At 44.9% G+C, this 24,368-nt stretch overlaps 1 protein-coding gene across 3 annotated transcripts in view; it reads left to right on the top strand.

Annotated features, from left to right (window-relative positions):
- Positions 1 to 24,368, top strand: part of ASTN2 (astrotactin 2) — an 839,367-nt gene that overhangs the window by 675,361 nt on the left and 139,638 nt on the right. For all 3 annotated transcript variants that reach the window (XM_090274637.1, XM_090274635.1, XM_090274634.1), the window contains 2 exons: positions 21,518 to 21,651; positions 23,191 to 23,339. In XM_090274637.1, the coding sequence (XP_090130763.1) occupies positions 21,518 to 21,651; positions 23,191 to 23,339 (283 nt within the window). The remainder of the gene's footprint in view (positions 1 to 21,517; positions 21,652 to 23,190; positions 23,340 to 24,368) is intronic.

Raw genomic sequence — 24,368 nt, 5'->3', positions numbered from 1 at the left:
AGCAGAGACAGGGATTGAATCGTTATGGGCCCTTTGTTCAAATGGCCGGCAGTCTTAGAAGACTGTGGGTTATGTACCCTAACAGACCGTCTTAACATCCATTTTCAACCAACCCTTTTTATAAGGAGGAGAAGAAAAGTGTAGGTAAGGAGTTTGGAACTCAGGGAAACAATTAATTGAATAAAAGCTTCAGTATTCTTCCGTCTGTGTCCTGGGCTGTGGTCTTTTTATCTGTGTCCTGGTGCACATCTGTCCCCGGAGCACAATGGCTCTGATACCATCTTGATTACTTGCAGTCTTCCTGAAGCACAGAGGTGGAACCATTTTTGGTCTCCTGGAGTCAAGGTGGGTCAAGCTTTCAGTCCCTGGAATAATAGGTTTTTACATGCATTGAGTACTAAGCTTATTAGTTATTACCTAAACTAAAATTTTCCAACTCTTGAGTCCCCCATCAGAAGCCCATATATGTGATGTCTGGGACGCACAATTCAAATAATTTTAACAAATATTTACTAAGGGTCTCCTGTGGGCCAGGCCCTTTTCTGGCCATTTGGGATACATTAGGGAGTAAAACAGACATATATTTCTACCATCTGGACACTCTATTTGTACCGGCGTATACGTGGGAGACATAAACAATCAGAATAGTAAATGATACAGTATATTGGAAAGGGAAGGGGTAAAAAAAAGGAAGCAGAACTAGAGAGGTTAGGAGTTCCTAATGGGGTGTGGAAACTTGGATCTCAGAGTGTCTCAAAGTCCACCAGAATCGCTTGGGATGGGGATGGGTAAGCATTTGTTAAGAATGCAGATTCTTGGCTTTCTCTTACTGATTCTGTCTCTCTGGGGGATGAGTCTGGATTCTACATCTTCACAAGCTTCCCCAGTGAGTCTGATGCACACCGGGCTTGAGAACCACTACCCCAAATCATTGTCCATATATCTTTTGTCTTTCTCATTCTGAAATTCCTTCAGGGAATCCCTTGTTTAGGGATTAAGAAAGCCAAGTACTTCTTATTATCTGGCATGAATCTTCTCTGCTATTGCGGGCCGTTTCCTCTCCGTCTCCCTCGTATTCTGAGAAGGAGGTGAACTGGTCAGGAACCAGACTGTCAGGCAATCCTTGGCAAGAGAGGAGATTAAAGAAAAGAGGGGGGAAATAATCCCCATATTACTCAACATGCTCACGGTCAATTACAAAAGAGGAACTTAAAGCTTGGCTTGCCTACTTGCAGAACTGGGAAACATAGCTATTCTGTGAGACCAGAGGACTACCCAACTCAATAAGATATACAAGACATACAGACTTGGCAAATGCGAACACATTGCATGTCAGAGATTAGAGAGTTTATGGGTTGTTGTTTATTTCCCCCTACCATTTGGACATACAGACTTAGCAAATTAATAAAAAAGAGAACCGCAGAATGTCTTTCCCATGCCCTTAAAAAAAATAAACTAAGGTTTACATTTTATTTATTTTTTTATTCTTGACACTATTTCAGATATTCCCCATTCCCCCGCACATTTTGCCCCCTTCTACCCATCCCCTGCCCACCCCCCCACCCCACCCCCCGCCTTCACCACATTGCTGTCTGTGTCCATAGGCCATGCATATATGCATATATGTTTTTTGGCTAATCTCTTCCAATCTCCCCAACCACCTCCTCTCTGAGAGCTGTCAGTCTGTTCTACGTATCCATGCCTCCAGTTGTATTTTGTTCTTCAGTTTATTTTGTTCAGTAGGTTCCACATGCGTTAAAAATAACCATTTATCGAGCTCTTCGGTCGTACTAGGAACTCAGCTCAAGCTCTTTATGTACTTAGCTCACTGAATCCTCTCACCAGCCCTGCACGGTGGGTTCTGTCGCTATATCTTGTCATCTTTCTTTTCCCATTGGGCAAACTCAGGCACGGAGAAGTCAGATCCCTTTGCCCCAAGGTCCTGGTGGAGGCAGGATTTGACCTGGGTGCCCGAGCTTTTTCTCACTTTGCTACGCACTCTCTCCTAGCTGCCACCCTTCAACTTTTCAAATGAAGTGTAATAAATGGAAGTCTAATGCATGCAAACCCTGGCTGGTTTGGCTCAGTGGATTGAGCGTCGGCCTGCGAGCTAAGTGTCGCTGGTTCGATCTTCCAGTCAGGGCACATCAGAGAAGGAAAACTCTGACTCCAAAAAACCTCCGCTGCCTTGCGGCATACCTCTTCAGGGGAAAGGCTAAGGGAGTAAACCCCGACAGAAAATCCGGAGCCGGAGTCCCTAAGGCGGTTTGACGTTGTAGTCAACACCGGCAACTCCTGCGGCGCACCTGAAGCCAAGCTGTATTGACTCCGTCTTTCCCTTGGACCCTTCAGCTGCGAAGAGAGGGGGGGTCTGCTGCATGGGCAACAGCAGACCCTCCATATCACCCTGCCCAGGCTCTGTAGCTTCAGCTTCACTGGAGAGGACACTCCAGCGTCATCGCAAGATGTCGATTCAACACGGGAGGAGACAGATACCGTGTCACTCCCGAGTCGGACTGCACAGCCATTCTTGGCGGTGCAGATAGACTCTTAAGAAGCTACACCATCGTCTCTCGAGACGGACGGCTGCCGACGACGAATGCATGCTCTTGACACCATCACTGTATTAGATTACCTTCTCCACCTACTGTCTTCATGTCTTTACTTAATGGCCACAGTTTTTAAATAAATCACCCATGTCTGCTCGCTGCACTGACTCACCCTCATTTGTTCCAGTGTTGGTTCCCTGCATCCCATGGGACTTTATGGCTTCTCTTCGTTGGTCGTAAATGACTTTCCCTGTCTTTTGATAGCATTTTCTACCTCAGTTCTTGTAATCCTGAAAACATTAAGACATCTTTGATACCTCTCCTGTCTTCCTGTCTACACCCAAATCCCCAACACTACAACCCACTAATAAGACCTTTAGATTTTCCTTAAGAATTTCTCAAATATATTCACTTTTACCAAGTCTGGTCCACGTCTCACCTGGACTGTTGCTGGAGCCCCCTTACTGGCTAACAATGAATCTTGCCCCCTCTAATCCAGTCTTTTCCTTGTAACGAGAGTGATGTTTTCAAAACTAAAACGTGTTCATATCACTTTCCTGATTAAACTTCTTAACTGGCTTCCACTTGCTTTGGGGCTCAAGACAAAGGTTTACCTTCCAACTATTTAAAACTCAGCTTGTATCCCTTCCTCCCTGGCTGTCTGCGCTTTAGTCACAGTGATCTTGCAGTCTCTGTAAGCTGTGTCTTTATCGTTCCAAAGGGCCTTTGCACGTGCTGTTCCCTCTGCGTGGAATGGGTTTCATGCCTTCACTGACTTCTGTCCGCTGACTTCGCTGCTACTCGCTCGCCTACCAGATTCCCGAGGCGTCTAGATTTGATAAGATCCCCTTTTGCTTGTTTACTTACTTTTGTTGGATCTTTTTTTATCTTTTTTATCTTTCTTCTTTAGCAGTTCTCATAGTTTCTAATCATGCTTTTATGTTTTGTCATTGTTTGTTGGATGTCTGTCTCCTCTTCCTCCTCCTCCACATTTTATGCTTTTCATTAATGATGAGGCAGCAGTGCTATGAGGAGGAAAGAGCAGGAAAGCTCAGGAATGCAGGCATTGAATAGGCTTCCAGTCAGACTCTCGTTTGCTTCTTGATTCCTTTCTACCACGCCTTGCAAAGGTCATGGAGCCTGTGTTTGAACATCCTCAGTAAAAGCTTGCTCAGTGACCCCTAAGCATCCTGCTTCCCTCATTTCTAGAATATTCTCCCTTATATTAAGTCAAAATATTTTCCTATTCATTAGGGGGTAAATTCCATTGGAGTTTAGCTCAGCATTGCAGCAACAGCTTTTAGTATAGTGCCTGATCCATAGCAGACATTCCAGAAATAGATTGTTGAGAATAAATAAATGGGTGAGTGACGAACAGGTAGGTGAGTTACCAATTTGCTCTGGGATGCTTACATGTTGCTGTCATATACACTGGCTCCCATCATCCTCTCACAAGGCCTATGAGGGTCTCGGTGTTTATTTTACAGATAGGGAGACTGAGGCTCAGAGAGGATAGTACCACCCTCTGAAACCCCACAGGGCTGACAAAGGTCAGAGCCAGGGCTGAAATCCCTTTCCCAGCTGTCCCTACAACCACTCATTTCTCACACAGCTATCCTTTATCTGAGGGTGCCCTGCAAAGACTGTACCAGCCAATGCAGCACTGGGTTTCCGGGAACAGAGCAAGCTGCAGACCCATCCCTGCTGGAGCTTAGCTCTGGTCATAGAGGGCTCCTCTAGAGTCATTAGGCAGCTTTGGTCAGCAGTGATGCTAAAGGCCTGGGGGGAAGTCACAAACAATCCAGCTCTCTCTCTATTTCTCTCTAATCTAAGAAGAAAAAAAAGAAGGTGCTCCAGATGTGCTTCACGATTCACTCAGCAGATGCAGTGATAGCAGCAAGCATTAAACCTGTTACTCAGCCAGTCAGTCTGAGCAGAGCCCTTGGCTCCTGAGAGTCCTGTCACTCCCAGCATTTCTGAGCATCATGCTTCTAGGCCTTACATGCAAGTCCTGGGAGGAAGAGAAAAGCCTCAACAAACATGGCTTCTCCCTGTACTAGGTGTCTCTTTCATTTTTAGCTTCATCTCCAAATGTTCCCATTTAGGGGAGCACTGTTATACCCCTGGATTTTCTGCTACCCAACCCCAAAACAGTGTAGGAAAGTATAACATACATGAAGGTAGAGAAAATAGTGTTATGAACTTCCACGTACTTACCACTTCCTAGTTTCAACAGTGATCAACTCACACCTGTGAAAGTTTGTATTTCTAAAAGATAAGAACTAAAATAAAATTCTCAATACCTTTACCACATTCTTCAAAGTAACAATTTTTCTATACCATACTTTGTAAGAGCCTGTGTTTGAATATTCCCAATTAACAGCTTGCTCTGTGACCCCTTCGAAGCCTCTTCTCTCACCACTAGAACACCCTTCTTTTTTCCTGAGTCTGATATTTTCTAGCTCCATCCATCAACACTATACTGAAATGGTATTACCTATTAACTTACAGATAGAGCATATGTTTTGGCGTTGAACCTGAGAAATGAGGGTTCAAATATCATCTTTGCCCGAAAATTTCAGTGTGCCTTTGGGCACATTACTTAAGTTTTTCAGTTTCTGTTTTCTCACCAGTACAATGGGATTAATAAGTCTACCTTTTAGATTTTTTTTTTTTTTAATTGATATAAGCCACGTAAGGTGCTTAGTAACAATGCTTGGTGCCTAGAAGCAGCTCAGTAAAAGGTAGTCCTCTCTCCTGGTTCTAAGTGACAGTCTTTCTGGCACTTGAAGACATGTTAGGTCTTGATTGGACTTCTCTTCTGGTAAACAGCCCCAGTTCCTTCAATGGGTTTTCATCTCATGAGTTTGATTCTTACCTCAGACTGAGTCTTAGCCCAGCCATCCCGATTATTCCAGCTCCTGAAGGAACTCCAGTATGCTACGTTCTCCTTAACGATGTGTGATGTATGAGGGAAGAAGAGTACACGGAGCCCGCTTCACTTGCCTACAGAATTAAAGGCAGACTCCAAGTCTTTTGCTTCCAGACTTTTGGATTTGTCTTGGATTACAACAGTTTCTGTCTTCACTGCACATAGTAGGAATTCAAAACGTAACTTGTACGTGGCTATAGGATACTGAAGCTTAGAAGGAGAACTCTCTGATTAATGTCACAGAGTCAGTAGTTATGGAAGCAGGGTTGAAGCACATCTTTGTTCGTTTTGTGCCCTTTTTGTTTACCTTCCCTTGACAGTAAAACTTCTTGCTCTGTTCTCGCCTCTTAGTGATTTCTCAGCCCCTTGGAAGCTGGGTTCTGTTTCACCGTCTAATTAGAGTTATTTTTGTCTCAAAACTTAAAGACCTTCTCTTAACTCAATTCAAAACCCCTTTTTCAACTCTTTTTTAGGATTAACTTACAAGAGTGCTTGGGCTTGGCCTCTTCAATTTGAGCTTGCCCAACCGGAATCTCTTCCAGAATGCATTGCTTCCCTTCTAGTAATCAGGGGAAACACCAGGAAATGGAAACATAGTAGCTGCTTGGAGGTGAGCAAGCACACATCTGTGAGGACCTGTCCATCCCTCCACAATGCTTCTCCCACAGCTGTTTTTCACATGGGCAGATACCTATTGGTGGGTATATATACCTTTTAGTAGGTATATTGATATACAGTTAAGCCCTCACTTAATGTCATCAATAGGTTCTGTGATGTTAAACAAAATGATGTAAGATGAAGCCAATTTTACTGTAGTCTAATCGATAGAAACCAAAGTTAAATTCCTGTGGTATCTCATCAACACCATAGGAAACAACGTTGAACAAAATGACATTATTCAAGGACGTGCTATACTTAATACTTACATATGTTATATAAATATACATATATATTTTTTATGTTTTTATTTTCAGAAGGTCATTAGTCGCACTCACAATAAACAGACTTACTAGTGAGATTTTGAAATTTCAGAGTTTTAGTTAGATGTCATTTACAGGGCCCAAGTTTTGGAGTCAACCAGGTACAGACTTGAATTCCAGATTTTACGCTTACCTGTTAGATGGCTTTGCACAGGTGACCTAGCCTACTTGAGCTTCATTTTCTTATTGGTAAGATAGGGATAAGAAGGAGACTTGCTTCCTAGGATGGTTCTAGATATTATATAAGATGATAGTTCTAAAGAATATGAGGTACAAGAATCAGAGAGGCCTAGACTTACATTTGCAATTTGCCACATACTATGTAAATATAACTTAGTTTCTCAGAGTCTCAATGAGGATAATACCGAGTTTCCGTTAGTTTAAATAGATTATGTGTGAAAAGCACTTAGCAATGCCTAGTATGATTAAAAACTTGATCAATATTAGCTATAGTTTATTTTCTCTTCCTTCATGTTTTTTTTATCTTTCCTCTCCGTCTCTTTCCTCCTTTTCTGCCTCTGCTCCTGCTTCTAATTAAGCATCTAGCACAGAGTAAGTATACAATAAATAGTAATTGCCTTACCCTTAGGCATCCATTGATTAAAAAACAAAAAGGGTAGTCAGTTCACAGAAACTAAGAAAGGTGTAATTACCCAAAAGCAAGGAATCTTGTTTCTGACAGTTTCTGTCAGTTCCCCTCATTGGAAAAATATTAAAAATAATTCTGATTGTAGATGTGTCAAGAATTACTTTTGTTTATAAATATAGTAATTCTAAGTAACAACTTTATTATGTCCACCAGTTTGATTCCATCCAGAGAATACCCAAGTTCAGAACTGTGTCAGTATAATCATTTAATTATCACACACACACACACACACACACACACCCCTCTGGCATTATTTTAGACACTTTACAAATGATCCATATAACATTCCTTATTGGTGGAGGTATTAATATATCCTCATTTGACACATGTGGAAAGTGAAACATAGAGGGTTGAAATCACTGCTATCTGTTTGCTTAGTGATAGCACTAAGATTTGAACCCAGGGATTTGGTTCCAAAGACCGTACCCTTAACCTCTAGGCTGTACCCTCCCTCTAGCCTGTGTGATATCCTTTGCTGGGTTAAGGGATCTAGACTCCTCGTGTCCAACTTGCCATGGTGGAAATGTGGCTACAATGAATCTAAAAGTAGAACTCTCCCTTTTCACAACCTTCTCAAATATCTAAGGTCCCCCTTTCAAAGACAAAGATAAGCTCAGTTGGGGTCTAGACTAAGCATGTCCCCTCCTGTCCTCTGACCTTTCTTTCCCTGACACCCACCCCCCTCAGGCCCAACCATGGGAGCCCCACCAGCAGGCGAGACTGTCTCCCTCAGATGATTCTTAGGGGAAAATTGGTGTACTGGAAACACGAGGTCACCAGTGGCCACCGAGGGGAAATGTTGCAGTCCTTCGTTCAGGAAGTCACCCTTAACTTAAGCTAGCATTTAGCAACATAAGCTCCACAATTTTGGATAAAGCCTCCACTTGGAACCTTCCCACCCACCTCTCATCTCCAGATGTTCTTACCACAGGGGAGAGGAGTTGCTATCTCTCAATGGATAACAGGCCCTAAAAGACCAGTCTTGTCCATTGGGTGGGGCTGGGATCCTTGGCTAAAGGCTTCCGTTAGGAAAAGTGTGTGAGTTCTGTCCAGGTTTCCTCTTTCAGGACTGAGTGCGCCAGAAACAATGCCTTGTAGACAGCAGGCCCTGAAAGGAGGAGCCATCCTCTGAAGGGCTTGGATTATGCAAGACTAAGAAGTCCTTGGCAGTTCAAGGTCACAGGGCAAGATGCCTTGGGAAGATGACTCACAATGAGATGGACTAGGCTACTGATATGGCTGTGTCTTCTCCCTGGAGCTATAACTGTTGTTTCCTATTGCTCATAATTGGTCTGCTATTCATCACTTTCATAATTGCTATCAGCTCAGTGACAGGCAGGACAAATGATCTGGGGATAGTTTGGAACAATGTAAGCACAATCTATTGCTCTGATGACTGAGTGGATCTACTAGGATAGCACAGATTGAACACCCAAACAGGTCCCAGTCTTCTATCCCTCAGAGTTTACCACTCATCCACGCAATACTTATTCATGCAGCAAACATTTACGGAGTACCTACTTTATGCAAGGAGCCTTATGCAAGGAGCTTATGATACGATAAGGTAAAGAACTCCAAGTTCAATGGAGAGAAGAGACCTCCATATAAATAATTCAATAAAATATCGTAGTTCACTAACCAATGTGTTGCCCAAGGTACAATGGGAACCTTCAGTTCTGCTGGGATGTCAGAAAAGAGTTTCCAAAATTAATTGCATTTGTAGTGTGTGTTGCAGAATGAGCATGATTCGATCAAAGGCAGAAGGCAGGAAAGGCATTATAAGCCAAGGGAAACCACATACAAAGACGCAGTGGCATAAAAGTTTGTTTCCTGTCTGGTCCATGACAAGTGGGTTCAATGTAGCTGGTATGTAGGACTGGGGTAGACCGTGGCGGCAGGGTATGAGGCTAGAGAGATTGTTTGGCACCACTGCCTGAAGGGCCCTGTGTGCCAGGCTAAGAAGCAGAATGTTTATACTTTATTAGTCAAGGCTTTTAAGTGATACAAAACAGAAACCCACTGAAACTTTCTAAGCTGAAAAAGGGGGATATTATTATAACATGCTGATCTCTCATATAACTCGAGGGTAGAGCGTACAGCTGAACTACCAGCGTGCAGGGAGCCACTCTTGGCAGTGATCCTGGAGCCTGCCATCTCTGCTTCTCCCTGCACTTAAGTTTGTTGCCTCTTTCTCTGCCTCCTCCCCCTCTCCACCTCTCCTTCTTTCTCCCTTTCTCCCCTTCTCTGGTCTCCATGCATGTAGCTCAATATGGTAAGCACCCCCTAGCCAAGTCCGGCTTTGTATCTCATACCAGTTGAATTACTCAGAGATGCCAATGAACACGTAAATCTAAATTTCCAGGAAAAAAAAAAATCTGATTGGTCCAGTTTGAGCCAAATAAGCAATTGTAACTCATGGGGCTCACTACCTTTGGCCAAAGAAATGTTATTTAGTTAAAATATGACCACCAAACTGTCCCTTATATCTGATACTAGAAAGATATCTGTTCACATGCTGTCATTTTTTTTTTTTATTCTCAAACTGGAGTGCCCTAACCCAAAGGGATACACTGTTAATCTAGGATATACTCAAAGCCACAGGATAAAGTGATCGGAGATTCTTGAAAGTGATAGTACATAAGACTCACCTGGGAGTATATTAAATCACAGATTCTGGAATATTCCTCCTAAGATTCCAATTCAGTGGGTCTGAGTTTGGCCTAGGAATCTGAATTTCTAAAGTGTTTCAAGTCATTGATGAGGCAAGAGGTCCAGAGAATCACAGTATGAGAAACATTTGGGGGAAAATCTATTGTTTTAATATTAAAACCACCCCAAATCTGTTGTAGAGTGGAATGTGTAATTTGCATACATATTTAAGAAAAAGACTTTGAAGAAATTTTGCACTTGTCTGTTCTGACATTTGAGGTGCTTTGTACAAAATGCTTCAAAACCCCTCTATATTTTACTAGAGGATGTCAGAGTTTTTTAAGTGAGGGGTGTTGGTTCTTAGATCTCCTGGGCTGTTCTCAGGAGTGAAGTTAGCAACTGTTAGGAGCATGGCAGAGGTTAGGAGCACAGAATTACCTGGAGGCTCTGGACAGAGAAGAAATCTTCCATGGCTAAGGCCAACGTGAAGTGAAGGAACAGAGAGAGATATGACAGAGTTAAGGTTCTTAACATTTACTTATGATGGACCAATTGATTAATCAATTCCTGGGCTCCTACTCTATGTCAGACACTAGGGATTGAATAGTAAACAAAGCAGACGGAGCCCCAACCTCAATTTGTATACCGTCTGTTAGGAGAAACAGATGAGCGGTGAAATAGACAATAACATAAAACACAGTAAAATAAGTTTTACTATAATAAAAGATGGGGGAAGATGTGTTATCCAGGAAGGCGTCTATCCTGGGTTTAGACGGTTAGGGAAGGCAGTCTGAGGAGGTGGTCTCGCAGCTGAGAGCTGATGGCTTAGTCAGTGGGGGAAAGTATTGCGTGGGGGAAGAGTGTTCCAAGGAGAGGAGATAGCACATGAAAGGCTAGAGGTGAGAAGGCATGGCTAGAGAACAGAGTATAAAAAAGGATATTGGCAAGAGGTGATGCTGGGGGGAGAAGCAGAGGCCAGAGATTGGGGGCAAGGGGTCCTGACATCAACACAAAGGCATCCAAATGACTCAAAGCCATTCATTGAGAAGTGGCAGAAGTCTGTGGCCAGATAGGCCAATCACGGTGGGCCCAGGTCATCAGGACGACACAGGGTCTCATCTGGAAGCCAGAGCAGGCACCTGAGCTGGCTGCCTGGGGAAGAGTCAGCAAGAGTTGGGGCCGCATCTGTGGGAGCTCCATGCACTTCTTGCATGCATGGTGTTGCCAGAAGGTCAGGGCCTCAGGCCTAAGGATACGCAACTCCCTTATTTTACAGCTGAGATAACCAAGCCCCAGCGAGGAAGGCTGACCTGGCCAGCATCATGCAATCACTGACAGAGCTGGAGTGAGCTCTCTTTCTTGAGTAGCTTTTGGCTGGCAGAAAACTTTGTGTCCATCCAGCCTAGAATCTGGATTAACACAACCTGGAGAAGACTCTGTAGTGCCAGATCTCCGGATGCCACGTGGGGGTAAAATTCCAAGGATAAGTACTTCTGTATTTGGGAAACGCTGGGTTTTATGCATTACCTACCCAGGGCCTCCTGGTTTCTGTTAGCATATAAATGGCTTCGAAAGTTCTAAGTGGAGCGATCTATTTGGTTTTGTCTTATCAAGTCTTTCACATTTATTTGACCACAGAGACAGCCTTCCCTAACCTACCCCCAATATTTTTTTAAAAACTCATATCAGTTAATATCACATTGAAGTCCTGTCCCTGAAAACGCACTTTGCAGTGTTGTTCTGGAAAATAAGGACTTGGGACTGACCAGAGCAAAGTTAAATGGTCACCCTCTCTCCTCCTGAGAATGCATCATGCACCTCAACTCCTACCTGTCTTCGTCATGTAGTAGAAACGACCAAGGCAGAGAAGAGGATTCAGCCTTTGGAGTCAGGCTGGTGTTAGGATCCTAACTCCGAATCATCATAGATTTGTGACATAGTTATTCAAGTCAGCAGGTCACATGAGTGTCAACCTTTTTTAATTTTAACTTTTTCAAAGACTGCATGGAAGCAATGCTACCTAATATACAGGTGTCCTATGAAGATTAAATTAGTTCACAGTGGTGAAGCCTTTAGGCTTTGGAATTTGAAGAAATTGAGTTTGAATTTTGCCCTGCCAAACACTGGCTGTGTGACATAGGAGAGGACCCCAAACTCGCTGGGGCCACAGTCTCATCCTCTGTCTAATGGGAGTGATAGGAGTACTCAGTTCACAGTGTTGCTGTGGAAATGAACTGACTCTCTTCGTGGCAAACATTGAGCTTTGTGTCTGGCATATACACGCACAAAAAGGCTCACTTACTGTTAATGCATTAAAACCCAGCACTTCATCTTCTCCATGAGATGGATGAGAGCTGAAATACGGGGTGAACTGACAGGAAAAATAGCTCCTTGTCTGAGGATCATATAGCCCCTATCATCTTGTGTCTGTACATCTTGTGGAACAGACAGCTGACAGAGCTCGTGCAGGAGGGTCTCAGCGGGCTGTATATTTATTTCTCTAATATTTTTTCATTAGCAGAGGTAAGTGTGGCAAGGGGGGGTGGTTGGCTGGCTCTCAATGTCTTCCCCCTGTCATCCAGATTAACAAGCTGTTCTGTCAGGCTCTCATCGTTCAGGGGAGGATGGCTTGAAAAGCCAAGTTCATCCTGACAGGGGAAATTAGGTGTCGTTTATGTGATTTATAGAGCCATAGATTAAGCTGCACAATTTCTCATATAGGAAATGGGTCCCTGCCAGTTATTATTCCCTCCGTGTATGGCCTTGTGGGGGAGGGCGGGGGGGAGGCAGGGGGTCTGACTCAGAGGCTGAAAATGGGGGGAGGGGCAAGGGAGGTCAGGGGACGAAGCTTGGGCTTGGAGTTAGGGACTCTTCACTGTGCTGCACCTGGGGGACCCTGGGCCAGTATCGTCTAGTCTCCGACCCTGCACTTGCTCATCTGCGTGGAGTACTGCGAACAGCAAGAGCTGCGGCTGCACAGGCTGTTGAGAGGCTCATGGGAGCTCCTTAGACAGATGCCCTAGCACCAGGCCTGGGGTGAGGAGACGCTCCTAAGTGTCTCATCTCTTCATGCCACTCCTCGCTTTCTTCAAAACCACCAGTGGCATTCTTGTCATCTGTGTGACCTCCTCTACAGAGAGGGTGTTAGCAGGCAGTTAAATAGACTTTATTTTTAGAGCAGTTTTAGGCTCTGGGCAAAATTGAGTTTATTTGTTTACTTTAAAATTTTCGTATTAAAGCACAGTTGGCATTCGATAGTACATTAGTTTCAGATGTATGACATAGTGTTTTGACTGTTTTATACCTTAGGGTGTGAAATAAATAAAGGAAGAAAGAAAAGGCGGGAATGCGGAGACGGGGAGGAGTCTGCTCCCTGAGTTAGAGGCTGTCACTGTCCACTTGCTCTTGACTGCCACTGATGTTCCAAAAAGAAGAGATCAAAGTGGTCAACCCATTTTTTTTTTATTTTGACTGTTAAATATTGAGTTCTTATATACTCCCTGCACTCCCCCCACTGAACACACACACTGATCCTCCTCCACCATGAACATCCCACCCCAAAATTTGCTACAATCCATGACGCTAGGCCGACACATCTTTATCACTCAAAGTCTGTGGTTTACCTGAAAGTTCACTGCTGGTGCGCATTCTGTGTGTTTCGGCAAATGTATAATGACGTGTCCACCATAATAGTATCATACAGAATAGTTTAATCACCCTAAAGTCCTTTGTGCCCTACCTGTTCATCCCTCCCTTCCCCCAACCACTGATCATTTTACTGCTGGGCAGGAATTTTTGAAGGATTCCAGGAGGGAAAATTGTGGGCAGCTTTGAGAGAAAACAAAATCTAGAACACATCAGAAAGTGATCAGAACCAGTAATGCTCTAGACTAAATGTCCAAGTTGAAAAAATGTCAGGTGTCATTGAGGCCCCGAAATGGTAAGAGACTTACTGAGATCACACAGCAAGTTAATCAGAAAATGTTTGAGTTTCCTGGGATTCCTCTGTCTTAGTCACTCTACTCCTTCATGCCCTATAGCCTCCTTTTCTGGGATTTTATTCACTCCTGTGGCTGCTAGTATATTGAACTATGTGCAATTGCTGACATTTGACCTACAAAAGTGGCAATTAACTCTGGCATTTTCAGTGGTCCATTCCCATGGACACAGTGCCTGCTAAAGGTGGGCGGAATCAGCAGTGTACGTTACATTTTGTAAAAATGAATTGTCTCCATCAGAGTGTTTCTTTGGAGGTTTTATATTTCAGAGCAGAGCACAGGCTCTAGAGCCAGATCAAATCTAGAACCTGGGTTCAAATCCTGGCGGTGCCACTTACTAGCTCTCTGACCCTGGCACAAAGGTAAAATGGACATCAGGACCATACCTACCTCACAGGTTGCTGGGAAAATGAAATGAGTCAATATATGTAAAGTACTCTGGGTTGTTGTCAGGAGTGGTACATGCTAAGCATTGAGAGAACAGTGCCTAGTTTATGGTGAGCCCTCAGAGTAGCCTCTGTTTCTGCCTCTGCGTAGGCTCTGCTATGATGCCCTCTTCGGTCCTTCCTAGGCTCCTCACTCCTCAGTCCTAGTCCCTCCTGTCAGATCAAACATGCAGTTAAACACTATTACTGATATCCTCTAGTTAGCGAGAATATTGCTCAGGATGGGAGTGGCTGAGAGAATGGGCCTAAGGAGCTAATTGCCTCAGTTCAAGTTCTTGTTCTTCCACTTTTTAACTGGGTGACTTTGAACAGGCCTTTCCACCCTCCGAACCTCAGTTTCCACGTCTGTAAAACAGGGACGGTTTCAGCAGAACGTGCCTCGTAAGGCCGTTGGCAGGATTTAATGAGATAACGTCTGTCAGCATGCTTAGCACATTCTCAGTAAGTGTGGTTATTATGTGTGCGTCCTGTCCAACAGCATAGCAGATTAGTGGCTTAAAGCCAGTCCAGAGACAGGCAACTTCATGCACTGAATGTTAGTTGATATGAAAATCTTGGTTTGTTTCTGCCAGATTCTTGTGGTGTATACTTGGACACAAGCCCCTTCCCTTCTTCGGGCTTCTTCGTCAGTGATGTTGTGAGGTGCTGTGTCACCTTTCAGGACTCTTCTAGATCTGAAACGACAGGGACCTGTGGCGATGAGTATGCGTGTATGCACTTCAGAGCCCTCCAGCTCCGAGGATATGCATGAACTTGGGGTCTTTTCTTCCCTTTGCCCAGCTGCCCCTCAGTTGCTCCATTCTCTAAGCAATCTTTTAGCGATGTTCAGAGGTGAAGAGCCTACTGTTCCAGGTATTTACTGCTATGTAATCCCCCAAACCCCAAATCTATTAAAACAGCGATCATCATTTTATTATTCTCTCTGATCATTCCTGGGGCTGAGAGGACTGAGCTGGGCAGTTCTTACTCAGCTCTCTCTCATGTGGTTTCAGTCAGCTTGGTGGCTATGGCTGGAGCCATCTCAAAGGCTTCCCTGTTCACATGCCCAGCAGATGACCTGGTTGTTGGCTAGGACCTCAGCTGGGTCTGTTGGCTGGAATACCTACATGTGTCCTCTCCATGTGGCCTGGACTTCCTTGTAGCATGGTGCTCGGGTTCAAAGAACAAGCATCCCAAGAGACATGTGGAAGCTGCCAGTATCTTAAGGTCTGGAGCTAGAAATTAAAGTGGCAACATTTTTTTTTTTCCTTTTCTTTTTTGTCAAGCAATTATACAGCCCAGACTCAAGGGGAGGGAACCTAGATTCCACCTCATGATGAAAGACGTGTCAAAGACATTTAGGGTTATGTTTTAAGGTCACCACACCTGCCCTTCTGCTCTGTTTGGAAAAAAGAAAACTTAAGTCAATTAACATTACCTATTTCCCTCCCCAAATGAGTTCTCGCACTACGGCTTCATTATGCAGGCATCGATTTGTAATAAGATGACCAGTCACCTCCTCGCTGTCAGGGCACAACGGCATTTCTTATTCCATTTCTAGAGAATGGGCACTCCAGTCCCTGGTCTCCACCTCCTATAACTACCAGGGAAATGAGTGATTGGCATCTCCTGCAGCCATTACTATGGGGTGTGCTGATGACTGAGTGGCAGATGGCTCAGGTAGGTCCTGTCCCAGATGTTTAGGCTGGACTGTATCTGCCTCCGCAGAGCACTGCGGCAGTGTCCTCTCCAGTGCTTCCTGTGCTCGTCAATCCCAGTTCCTCCTGAACGATCAGACATTTGGTCATCATGGGCTAGGATGCCAACTGCTTTCCTCCCTTTCTATCTCTCTCTAGGGCCCTAGGAGCTTCTTATTCTAGACCTTCAAACACTTTCTTAGTAAAAACTATCAACCCACTCTCCCAAGCAGTAGTATAACATACCTTCAAGAAAGATTCCACTTCTATACCTGACCCCAAACCCTATTTCAATGGCTTCATGGAAACGTAGTCTTTTTATGGTGACCAGTTGCTTTTTTGTCAACACTATTGCTAGAAGAAAAAAATAACAGTAAGTTTATAAGTTTAATCCCTGGCAGAGTATCCTATTACATGTCTCTGAAATTCAACACATATTTTTGGGACCCTACCATGTGTTGACTCTTGCCTGGAGCTGGGGATACAGAGAGAAAGCCATATAGTACTTTGGCGTGAAAGAGTTCCTGGTATGATAAGCAAGAAGGACCCACCAATAAGCAAATTGTAAGGAAATGTGAAATGTGCAAAAATGGAATGAGAGGAGGGAGAGACAAAATCTCCCAAGTGTGGCTGGGTGCTGGTGGACAAGAAGTTTCCTAGAGTTCAGCAAGGAGAAATAATGAAGAACAGGCATTTTAGACCGGAGGCAGAACACGACAGAAGGCTTGGTATGAAGCAACGCATTGCTATAAGAAGATGGTATGTCTGGATCAGAGTGGGCCCAGTGAGGAGAAGACAGGAGATGAGCCAGAGAATGAACAACAAAGGACTTTAAAAGTCAGGGTAAAGAATCGGAGGTATTGTCCAGATGGTGGCGGAACTTTTGCAGGGGCCCAAGCAAGGAGGTGGACCAAGAAAGCAGTCATGTTTTAGAAAGCTGGGAAAGGTGGCATTGGAGCCAGTCTAGAGGCTGTGACAATTGCCTAGAGAAGAGGCATTGCTAACCTGGAACAGGGAGACAGCCACGTGACCAGGGAAGAAAAATTGGATTTGAGACATGCTGTGAGAAAAGGGAGGAGCCCAGGTTGACCCTCCATTTTTGGCTGGAGGCACCAAATTGATGGATGTGCTGTTTACTGACATTAGAGATACAAGTAATTTGTATCACACACACACACACACACACACACACACACGCGTACATTTTCTTTGCTTTTAATAATTTGTATATTGGTTTGTTTCATTCAGCATTCCATGTGAACTTTTAGTTCAATTCAACAAATACCGACTGACTTATGATATCTGCAAGGTACTGTGTTAGGCACTAAAAGGGAGCCAGAGATAAAAAAAAAAAAAAGGTAGTAGTTATTTTATCTTTAGAAGGCCTTTCACCTCAATTGCAATGGGCTGGGCAGTCCTAAGACCAATCCTGTAGAGGTAATATAGTCCTTTACACTTTGAGTGAGGACTTCAGGCCATGATTTTGATCATACAGACCAGAACCATCTTACTATCAAAAATAACTGACTTGGTGTCAACCCTGAGTATATTTTTGTGTGTAGAAAATACAGTTAACGTAAACATAGAGTGTGGGATTGAATTCATGACATTCTATATAGATGGTCCAAGTACCTTAATGAAATAGGGAATGCTTACTTAGTTTAAGATTCCTAAGACATTGTCAAAATTCTTAGAGCTGCAAGGGCCACATCCTTTCTATCTTCCAGCCTCTTGTGTGTGTTACTTCATAGCACTCGAACCATATTAATTGTAATTGTGTTTGTCTTCACCATGAAACTGTGAGTCCTTTGAAGTTAGCAACTGGGGCTTTTCATCTCCTTTCTTAGCATTTAGACAGCACGTGCTTTAGAGTGAATGTTTATTACACTTAATTAAACCTTCAAAAATATATCTTCTGTGTCCACATTTTGCAGATGGAGAAATTGAGGCTTAAAGCAAGGAATAATTTATGCCAATTCAAATGCGGAAGTAACAATAGAGCGAAAAAGAAATCCTAGTTTATTTTGATTGCTTCACATTTTTGTGGCTGTTTTCTCCTCCTGCTCAGCTTGGTTTGCTAGTTAATTAGCCCGAAGTTGGAAGCCTTTACAAGTAGTGGAAATGCAAACTTTTGTTATGAAAACCAATGGCTGTGCAAATACGGCCCTTAGCCCTGTATTAAGTACAGGATTTGTTTCTTAAGTCCCTCCACTCACTCAAAAGCCAGGAGTCAACAATGCCTCCAGTGTAAGGTTTCATCTCCCTCAGAGAACACACACGGGCGCACACACAAACAGCACATAAGCACGTGATTCAGACTGAGCAGCTGAAAAGGATGTTTTGAATGAAATCTTGGCATTTATTGTTCCTGTGCGACCTGGGAAAGTCTAAAGTTCCAGGAATGCGATGGACTTCGGTTCAAGTTCTCACACACCCATGTTCATCTGCACGTGGACACAACTCCCATCTCAAAGGGTAATTTTGAGAATTAAAAGGAGGAAGAGTCCTTTCATCACAAAGTTGCTCTATTACCTTGGACCAGCCATCTCGTCTTTCCCAGCCACTGTTATCTGCATCAATACAATGCATTAGATTAGGTGTCTTACCGAGCCCTTGATTCTGGAACAGTCTATGAATCTCTTCCCCTGAGAGCTAATTGGATTCAGGATGGAGTGTTGCAAGAACCGAAGATGTAAAGAAAGAGTGACCTTTCGCTGACACAGCACTGGCCTCTGCCGCCTTGCTAGGGCTCCCTGTTTGATGTAGGCTTTTTATCAGGGTGTGTTTGTGCTCTGTCCAGCATTGGCCTGGCCATTGCACCGGTCCCCATGCTGTTCCTCAAGATTTTGGAAACAGCCAGTGGATGTGGAGACTCAGAGACAGGATTTCTCCCCAAGAGTTGCTTGGATGTTGAAACTCACCAAGTCCAGAGAGATTTTTCTGTTTTGTTTTCCACAAGCTCAAACGACTCTTGATTACAGAAGACACACACACACACTCACATGCACGCACGAAAACCAAACGAAAACATACACAAACAAAACAGGATGTCCTCTCTCCTCCCCTTGCGCAGTCTAAGGCGATCTCTTACCATCTGCGTCACTTTCACCCATGGCCCTGGATTGCACCATTATGGTAATTAAGCCCTTCCTGCTGGCTGGAGATGTTAGAGAATCCTGAGTCATGAGCAGTTGTGCACGTTAATTTCAGGAAGGGGGAACCTGCAAAAGGAGGGAGAAAACAGTCTGTCAGTCACCGTGACTTCATGCCATCCCATCTGGTTTCTGTCCTCGCAAGAGTGCCCTCTCTAATGCTGGTAGGGGAACAGATCTTTGTTCCCAGCATAGGTTCTGACTTGTGGTAGGAACAGTACTGTTAGCTGCGTGCCAGACCCTGGCTCACATACTTGGTATGCAAACATTGGGTGGGATACATTAACACGAAAAAGAAAAAGTTGTTGTTTATCTGAAATTCAAATCGAACTGGGCATCCTATTTTTATTTACTAAAGCTGGCATTCCTACTTGGGGTTAACCCATGGGACTGCACAGTTAAACAGAAAAAAATTTGAGTTTGGAAGTCACAGAGATCTGGGCTGGGATTCTACTGCCACCACACACTTGCTGTGTGATCTTGGGAAAATTGTTTTATTGCTCTGATTCCTGGTTCTCTCAACTGGAAATGAGGATCATAATATCTGTGTCTCAGGACTGTTGTGAAGATTACATTTTTTAATGCCTTTAAAGCACCTTCGCCAGTGCAATCAGGTGTTCTGTGAACATTAGCTTTTCTTATAATTCTTTTTGTTTGGATTACTATTATTTCAAGAGAAATTAAATCATGTGTTCATACCGTAGGAAAGGATATGGGTAAGAACATATGGCAGGCAAAATCAGAGCCTTCTCATCATTGGCACGGGGAGAAATGCAATGAGGTCTTACAGGATAGCATTCTCATACACACCTCCTTCTAGAGCTGTGTACTGGGTAGCTAGGTGGGCAGACCCCATTCCCACTGTATTCACACATGCTGTACTTGAGTCTTTGGAACAACGCAAGATGGAAAAACTGACACCTGGGTAATCCAGTGTCCTTGGTGATAGGCAGTGGGAAGCTTTCATTTTAAAAAGTGTACAGCAAGTAAATAAATTAATAAAAAGCAAGCAAGCAAGCACATAGTTTGTTACCTGGCAAAGGTATAAGAGATCAGCCTTCTCGAAAAGGAGCTGTGAAACATTCTGAATCCCCAGGGCCATGAAATGTCAGTGTAAATGGAGTGACTAAAGCATGAAGCACAGCTGAGCCTGAGCCTCCCGGTTAGCGTTTCCACGTCCATTCATTTATTCAGTGACTATTGACTGAATAACTGTGTTCAGTCCCGTGAGAACACTAATATGAGTAAGACGTGGCTCGTGACCTTGGCAGGATCAGAATGTGCTGGGTGAGACAAGCAAGGAGATGGGGTGGTAGGTATGGTCCAGTGTGTGATGGTGGCCAGGAGAGGAGCGTGATCCCAGTTTGAAGAAAGCCAAGGTAGGGTTCCCAGAGAAAGGAATGCTCCACTTGAGACCAAAAGAGTGAGTTGATAGAGTACAAGGGGCTGCAGATGGGGGAGTGGAGGTTGGGCAGAATTCCAGCAGAGAGGAAAAATGTTTTAAAAAAGGCCATTCAGTGCATTGCAATTAAATAGGACATTAATCATCATTTAGAACAAGAGTCATCAAACTATGACACTCAGGCCAAATTTAGCCAGCTGCCTGTCTTTGTAAATAAAGTTTTATTGGAACACAATCATGTGCATTTATTTAAAATATTGCTTGCACTGCTTTTATGCTGCAAAGTCAGAGTTAGGTAACGGCAGCGGAGACTACCTAGCCACAAAGCCAAAAATATTTACTGTCTGACCCTTTACAGAAACAATTTGCTGTCTCCTGATTTGGAGCAAGCATACTTTCCATGAGCTGGAATTCACTGTTGGTGCAAATATTAGTGGTTGCAAGAAGGTGGATGGTAGCTTGCAAAGGAATGTCAGAGGCGTGGTGACAGATGAGCCTGGGCAGGTGCTCAGGGGCTAGAGCAAGGAGTTCTGACTTTATCCTGAGGGCCATGGGGAGCCTCTGAAGGTTTCTAAGCAGGGAGGTCAGACTTCTACACAAAGCAGTGTAGCAAGATGTTCAAGAAGACAGGGTCTGGAGCCAGACTCCCTTGGATCAGATCCCAGCGCCTTCTCTTACTAGCTTTGAACCTCGGGCAAGTTACTTATCTCCTCTGTGACTCAGTTTTCCAATTTGCAGAATGTGAAATGATGATAATGATAATTATAACAATATAGAACGATCATGTGTGGTGGTGAAGATGAAATAAATGAAAACAGATACTGTGCCAGGCCCAGAGGAGGTTCTCCCTGGATGCTGTTACTATCCCGTCCCAATGATCATTCTGGCTGCTGGGTAGCGGATGGCTCAGAATGGGAAAACCTGGCGGTACAGCGCCAGGTAGGGATTTAGGCACCAGACGGTGTCCTGTGCCCCTAGGAGGGTTGCTCTTAAATTTTGGCCGGCTACTATCACAGCCACTGGCACCTTCGCTCTGTCTCTCCACCATTGTCATCATCCTTTCTTCTGTCCTCCTTTATTGCAGGCCTTCAAGAGTGCGCTGATGAGCTCCTACTGGTGTTCAGGGAAAGGGGACGTGATCGATGACTGGTGCAGGTGTGACCTCAGCGCCTTTGATGCCAGTGGGCTCCCCAACTGCAGCCCCCTCCCGCAGCCCATGTACGTATGTGTGGCCCCTCCTCCTTCGGCCGCCCCTTTCCATGGACTCACACTCCTGTCCTGCCAGTCCAGGCTATGGCTTGCTTCTGTCCCCAGGGTGCCTCCTGAGATCCCTGAGGTCTCTAGGGCCTGCCTCTTTCTTTAAGAAAGCAGGGAGCTTTGGCAGGACAGCAAACTGCCTCAAGGGTAGACGTCGGTACTATAGCAGCGTTGTCCGGGTGTAATGATGTCACGTGGTCCATCATTACTTCTTTGACTTTTCCATTCAGCAAAGGTTCACTAGGTGTTGACCACTGCTCCGTTGGTTCCTGTATTGGACACTGGGGCTACTGAGATCAAGAAACTGTTCTTTACTCATTCCATAAATAATTTTTGAACACTGGCTGCCTGCTGGGCTGGGGGATTCATCAATAAATGAATCAGGCACAGTCTGTAAACACAGGGAGCTGACCATGTAGCGAGGGAGACAGATGTCAAAGCTCACACAGGAAAATAATACACAGTTAAGAAAATTAAGTGATAAAAACAAAGAGGTGCCAATGGAGGGAGCCATGCAGGGCTGCTTTAGTCAGAGGGGAGGGAGGTTGTCCGGGAAGCCTGGATGGGAGACAGGAGTCGCGTTTCGGGCAAAGCAAGAAGGCGTATGAACACCTGACGCAGGAAGCCCACACTGAGGAAGTAAAGGAAGGCCGTTGTCTGTGGAGGAATGTGACCGAGGGGGGAATGGTGTAAGGAGCATAGGTGAGCTGAGCAGGATCCGATATGGGGGCACTGGAGTCCCAGATCACCTCTCTGTGGGGTGAGAAGAATCACATTGTAAGATGGTCCTTAAAGAGACAGTATGGTGTAGTGGCAAGATAGAACGAAACTGGCCCGAGGACAAGCAGTTACCACCATGGTTCTGTCCCCATCCAGCTGTGTGGCTTGGCGCAAAACATTTTCCTTCTCTGGGCCTTACTGCCCCTATCTGTCAAATGGGAGAATTACACTTCCCTCTCTCCTGGGACCCTTCCCGTTCTAACCTTCGATCATTCTGTTATTTTATTTTATTTTTTATTCTTTGCTTCATGAAAGGATTCCCCAGAATTCCTGCCCTCTGTGAGGGGATATTGATTTCAGAATATTAAAGAGTTGACTGATGTATTGGAGGATTTAAAATAGCAGAGAGGTTGAAAGCTACCGTGTTTGAAGGCGCTGCCAATTGAATTGACAAGGAGGCACCACTGAGAACATAGTTTAAATAAATAGAAAATTGATCAACTTTCTGTAAGCACATATTGTGTGCTTAGATTAATTTACTGGATTCCACATTGATTCCGAAAAGCAGCTCCTCTTAGTACCATTTTATGGTCCGGGAAACAGAGGTTGAAGGAGGTCTAAAGTTTGCCTAAGTCCATGCAAGGTGGTGGTGGTGGGCTGAATGAGAGCGTGAACCCAGGCTGAATCGCATGCTCTTGATCTCCACACGTGCAGACTCTGTTGGGCTCAGCCTGTGCTGGCTGCTGACTGACCAACCACTTTCCTTATCGCCCCCTCTAGTCTGCGGCTGTCCCCAACAGTGGAGCCCTCCAGCACCGTGGTCTCCCTCGAGTGGGTGGATGTTCAGCCAGCTATTGGGACCAAGGTGTCTGACTATATCCTGCAGCACAAGAAAGTGGAGGAGTACACAGATACGGACCTCTACACAGGTAAGGAGAACGGAGAACGCTCAGGACTGCCCTGAAGGTCAGGACAGTGTGACGAAGGACGGGAACTGGGAAGTTCTATTGCCTTTGGAGACTTGGTGTCCTCTGACCTGAGAAGGCATTGGGAGGTTTCATCGTTTGGGGGTTGTCACCTGGCACCCACACCTGTGAGCTTTTTCTGTATGATTTCAGGTGGGAGAGAGAACAAATTCTATTTGGAGAGATTTGATTCTCTGAGTTGGATCCTCAAAGTCATGTATCAAGGGGTTAGTTAAGTCAGAAGAGGATTTGACCTTTTCTGTAAATATGTGGGACTGAGATAAAGAAATTCGAGGAATTGCCTTATCTAGTAAGAGGTACTGAGGTAGTTGTCTTTCCCTAGTGCTGGGGAAGAGAAATTTGGAAAAGATTCAGAAATGCAGGAGAAGATGAGTGAAGTGACCCTTAAGAGTGTTACATTTGGTTGTAACTGAGTGCTCCCTAAGCTTCTCTGAACGTGTGACACAGCCAAGAAGCTATGTCATCCTGCAGGTAGGGTCTGCCTGGGCAGCTCTGGCTCCAGGGAAGGTTGGGGACTGGGCTCCATGGGAAATGGCTTTGCAGCGGGAGCCATGAGGGCAGGCCTGGTGCCCAGGTGTCAGGGGCCTGGGTCCGTGAGTGCTGGCCTGGAGCTGAGCTGGGTCAAAAGCCTGGGTCTGTGTTGGGCCCCGCCAGGAGCCTGGGCTTGAGGGTGCTTGTTTGGAGCCCGGATTTATGGGAGCTGAGTAGGAGACTGGATCACAGGAGCCACCTGAGGCCACGGGAGCTGGAAGACTCCGGGGTGGTTTGGGGCCTGGGTTCATGGGGGTCTGCTGGGAGCCTGGTACCATGGGAACTACTGGGGCTGCAAGAGTCAGCAGCCACTGGGGTGAGCCAGGGGCCTGAGTTCACAGGAGCCTACCCCATGTCGGAGCCGCCTGCAACCATGGTGGTCAGCCTGGTGCTGGGGGGTGGGGGCATGCTCTGGGGTCTTTGGTGAAGTTGGGTGCTCAC

This window comes from Furipterus horrens, unplaced genomic scaffold (assembly GCF_987537825.1).
Source record: "Furipterus horrens unplaced genomic scaffold, mFurHor1.1.pri manual_scaffold_4, whole genome shotgun sequence".
Taxonomy (NCBI): Eukaryota; Metazoa; Chordata; class Mammalia; order Chiroptera; family Furipteridae; genus Furipterus; species Furipterus horrens.
The sequence above is the reverse complement of the archived record's forward strand: the minus strand, read 5'-3'. Positions and strand labels throughout refer to the sequence as shown.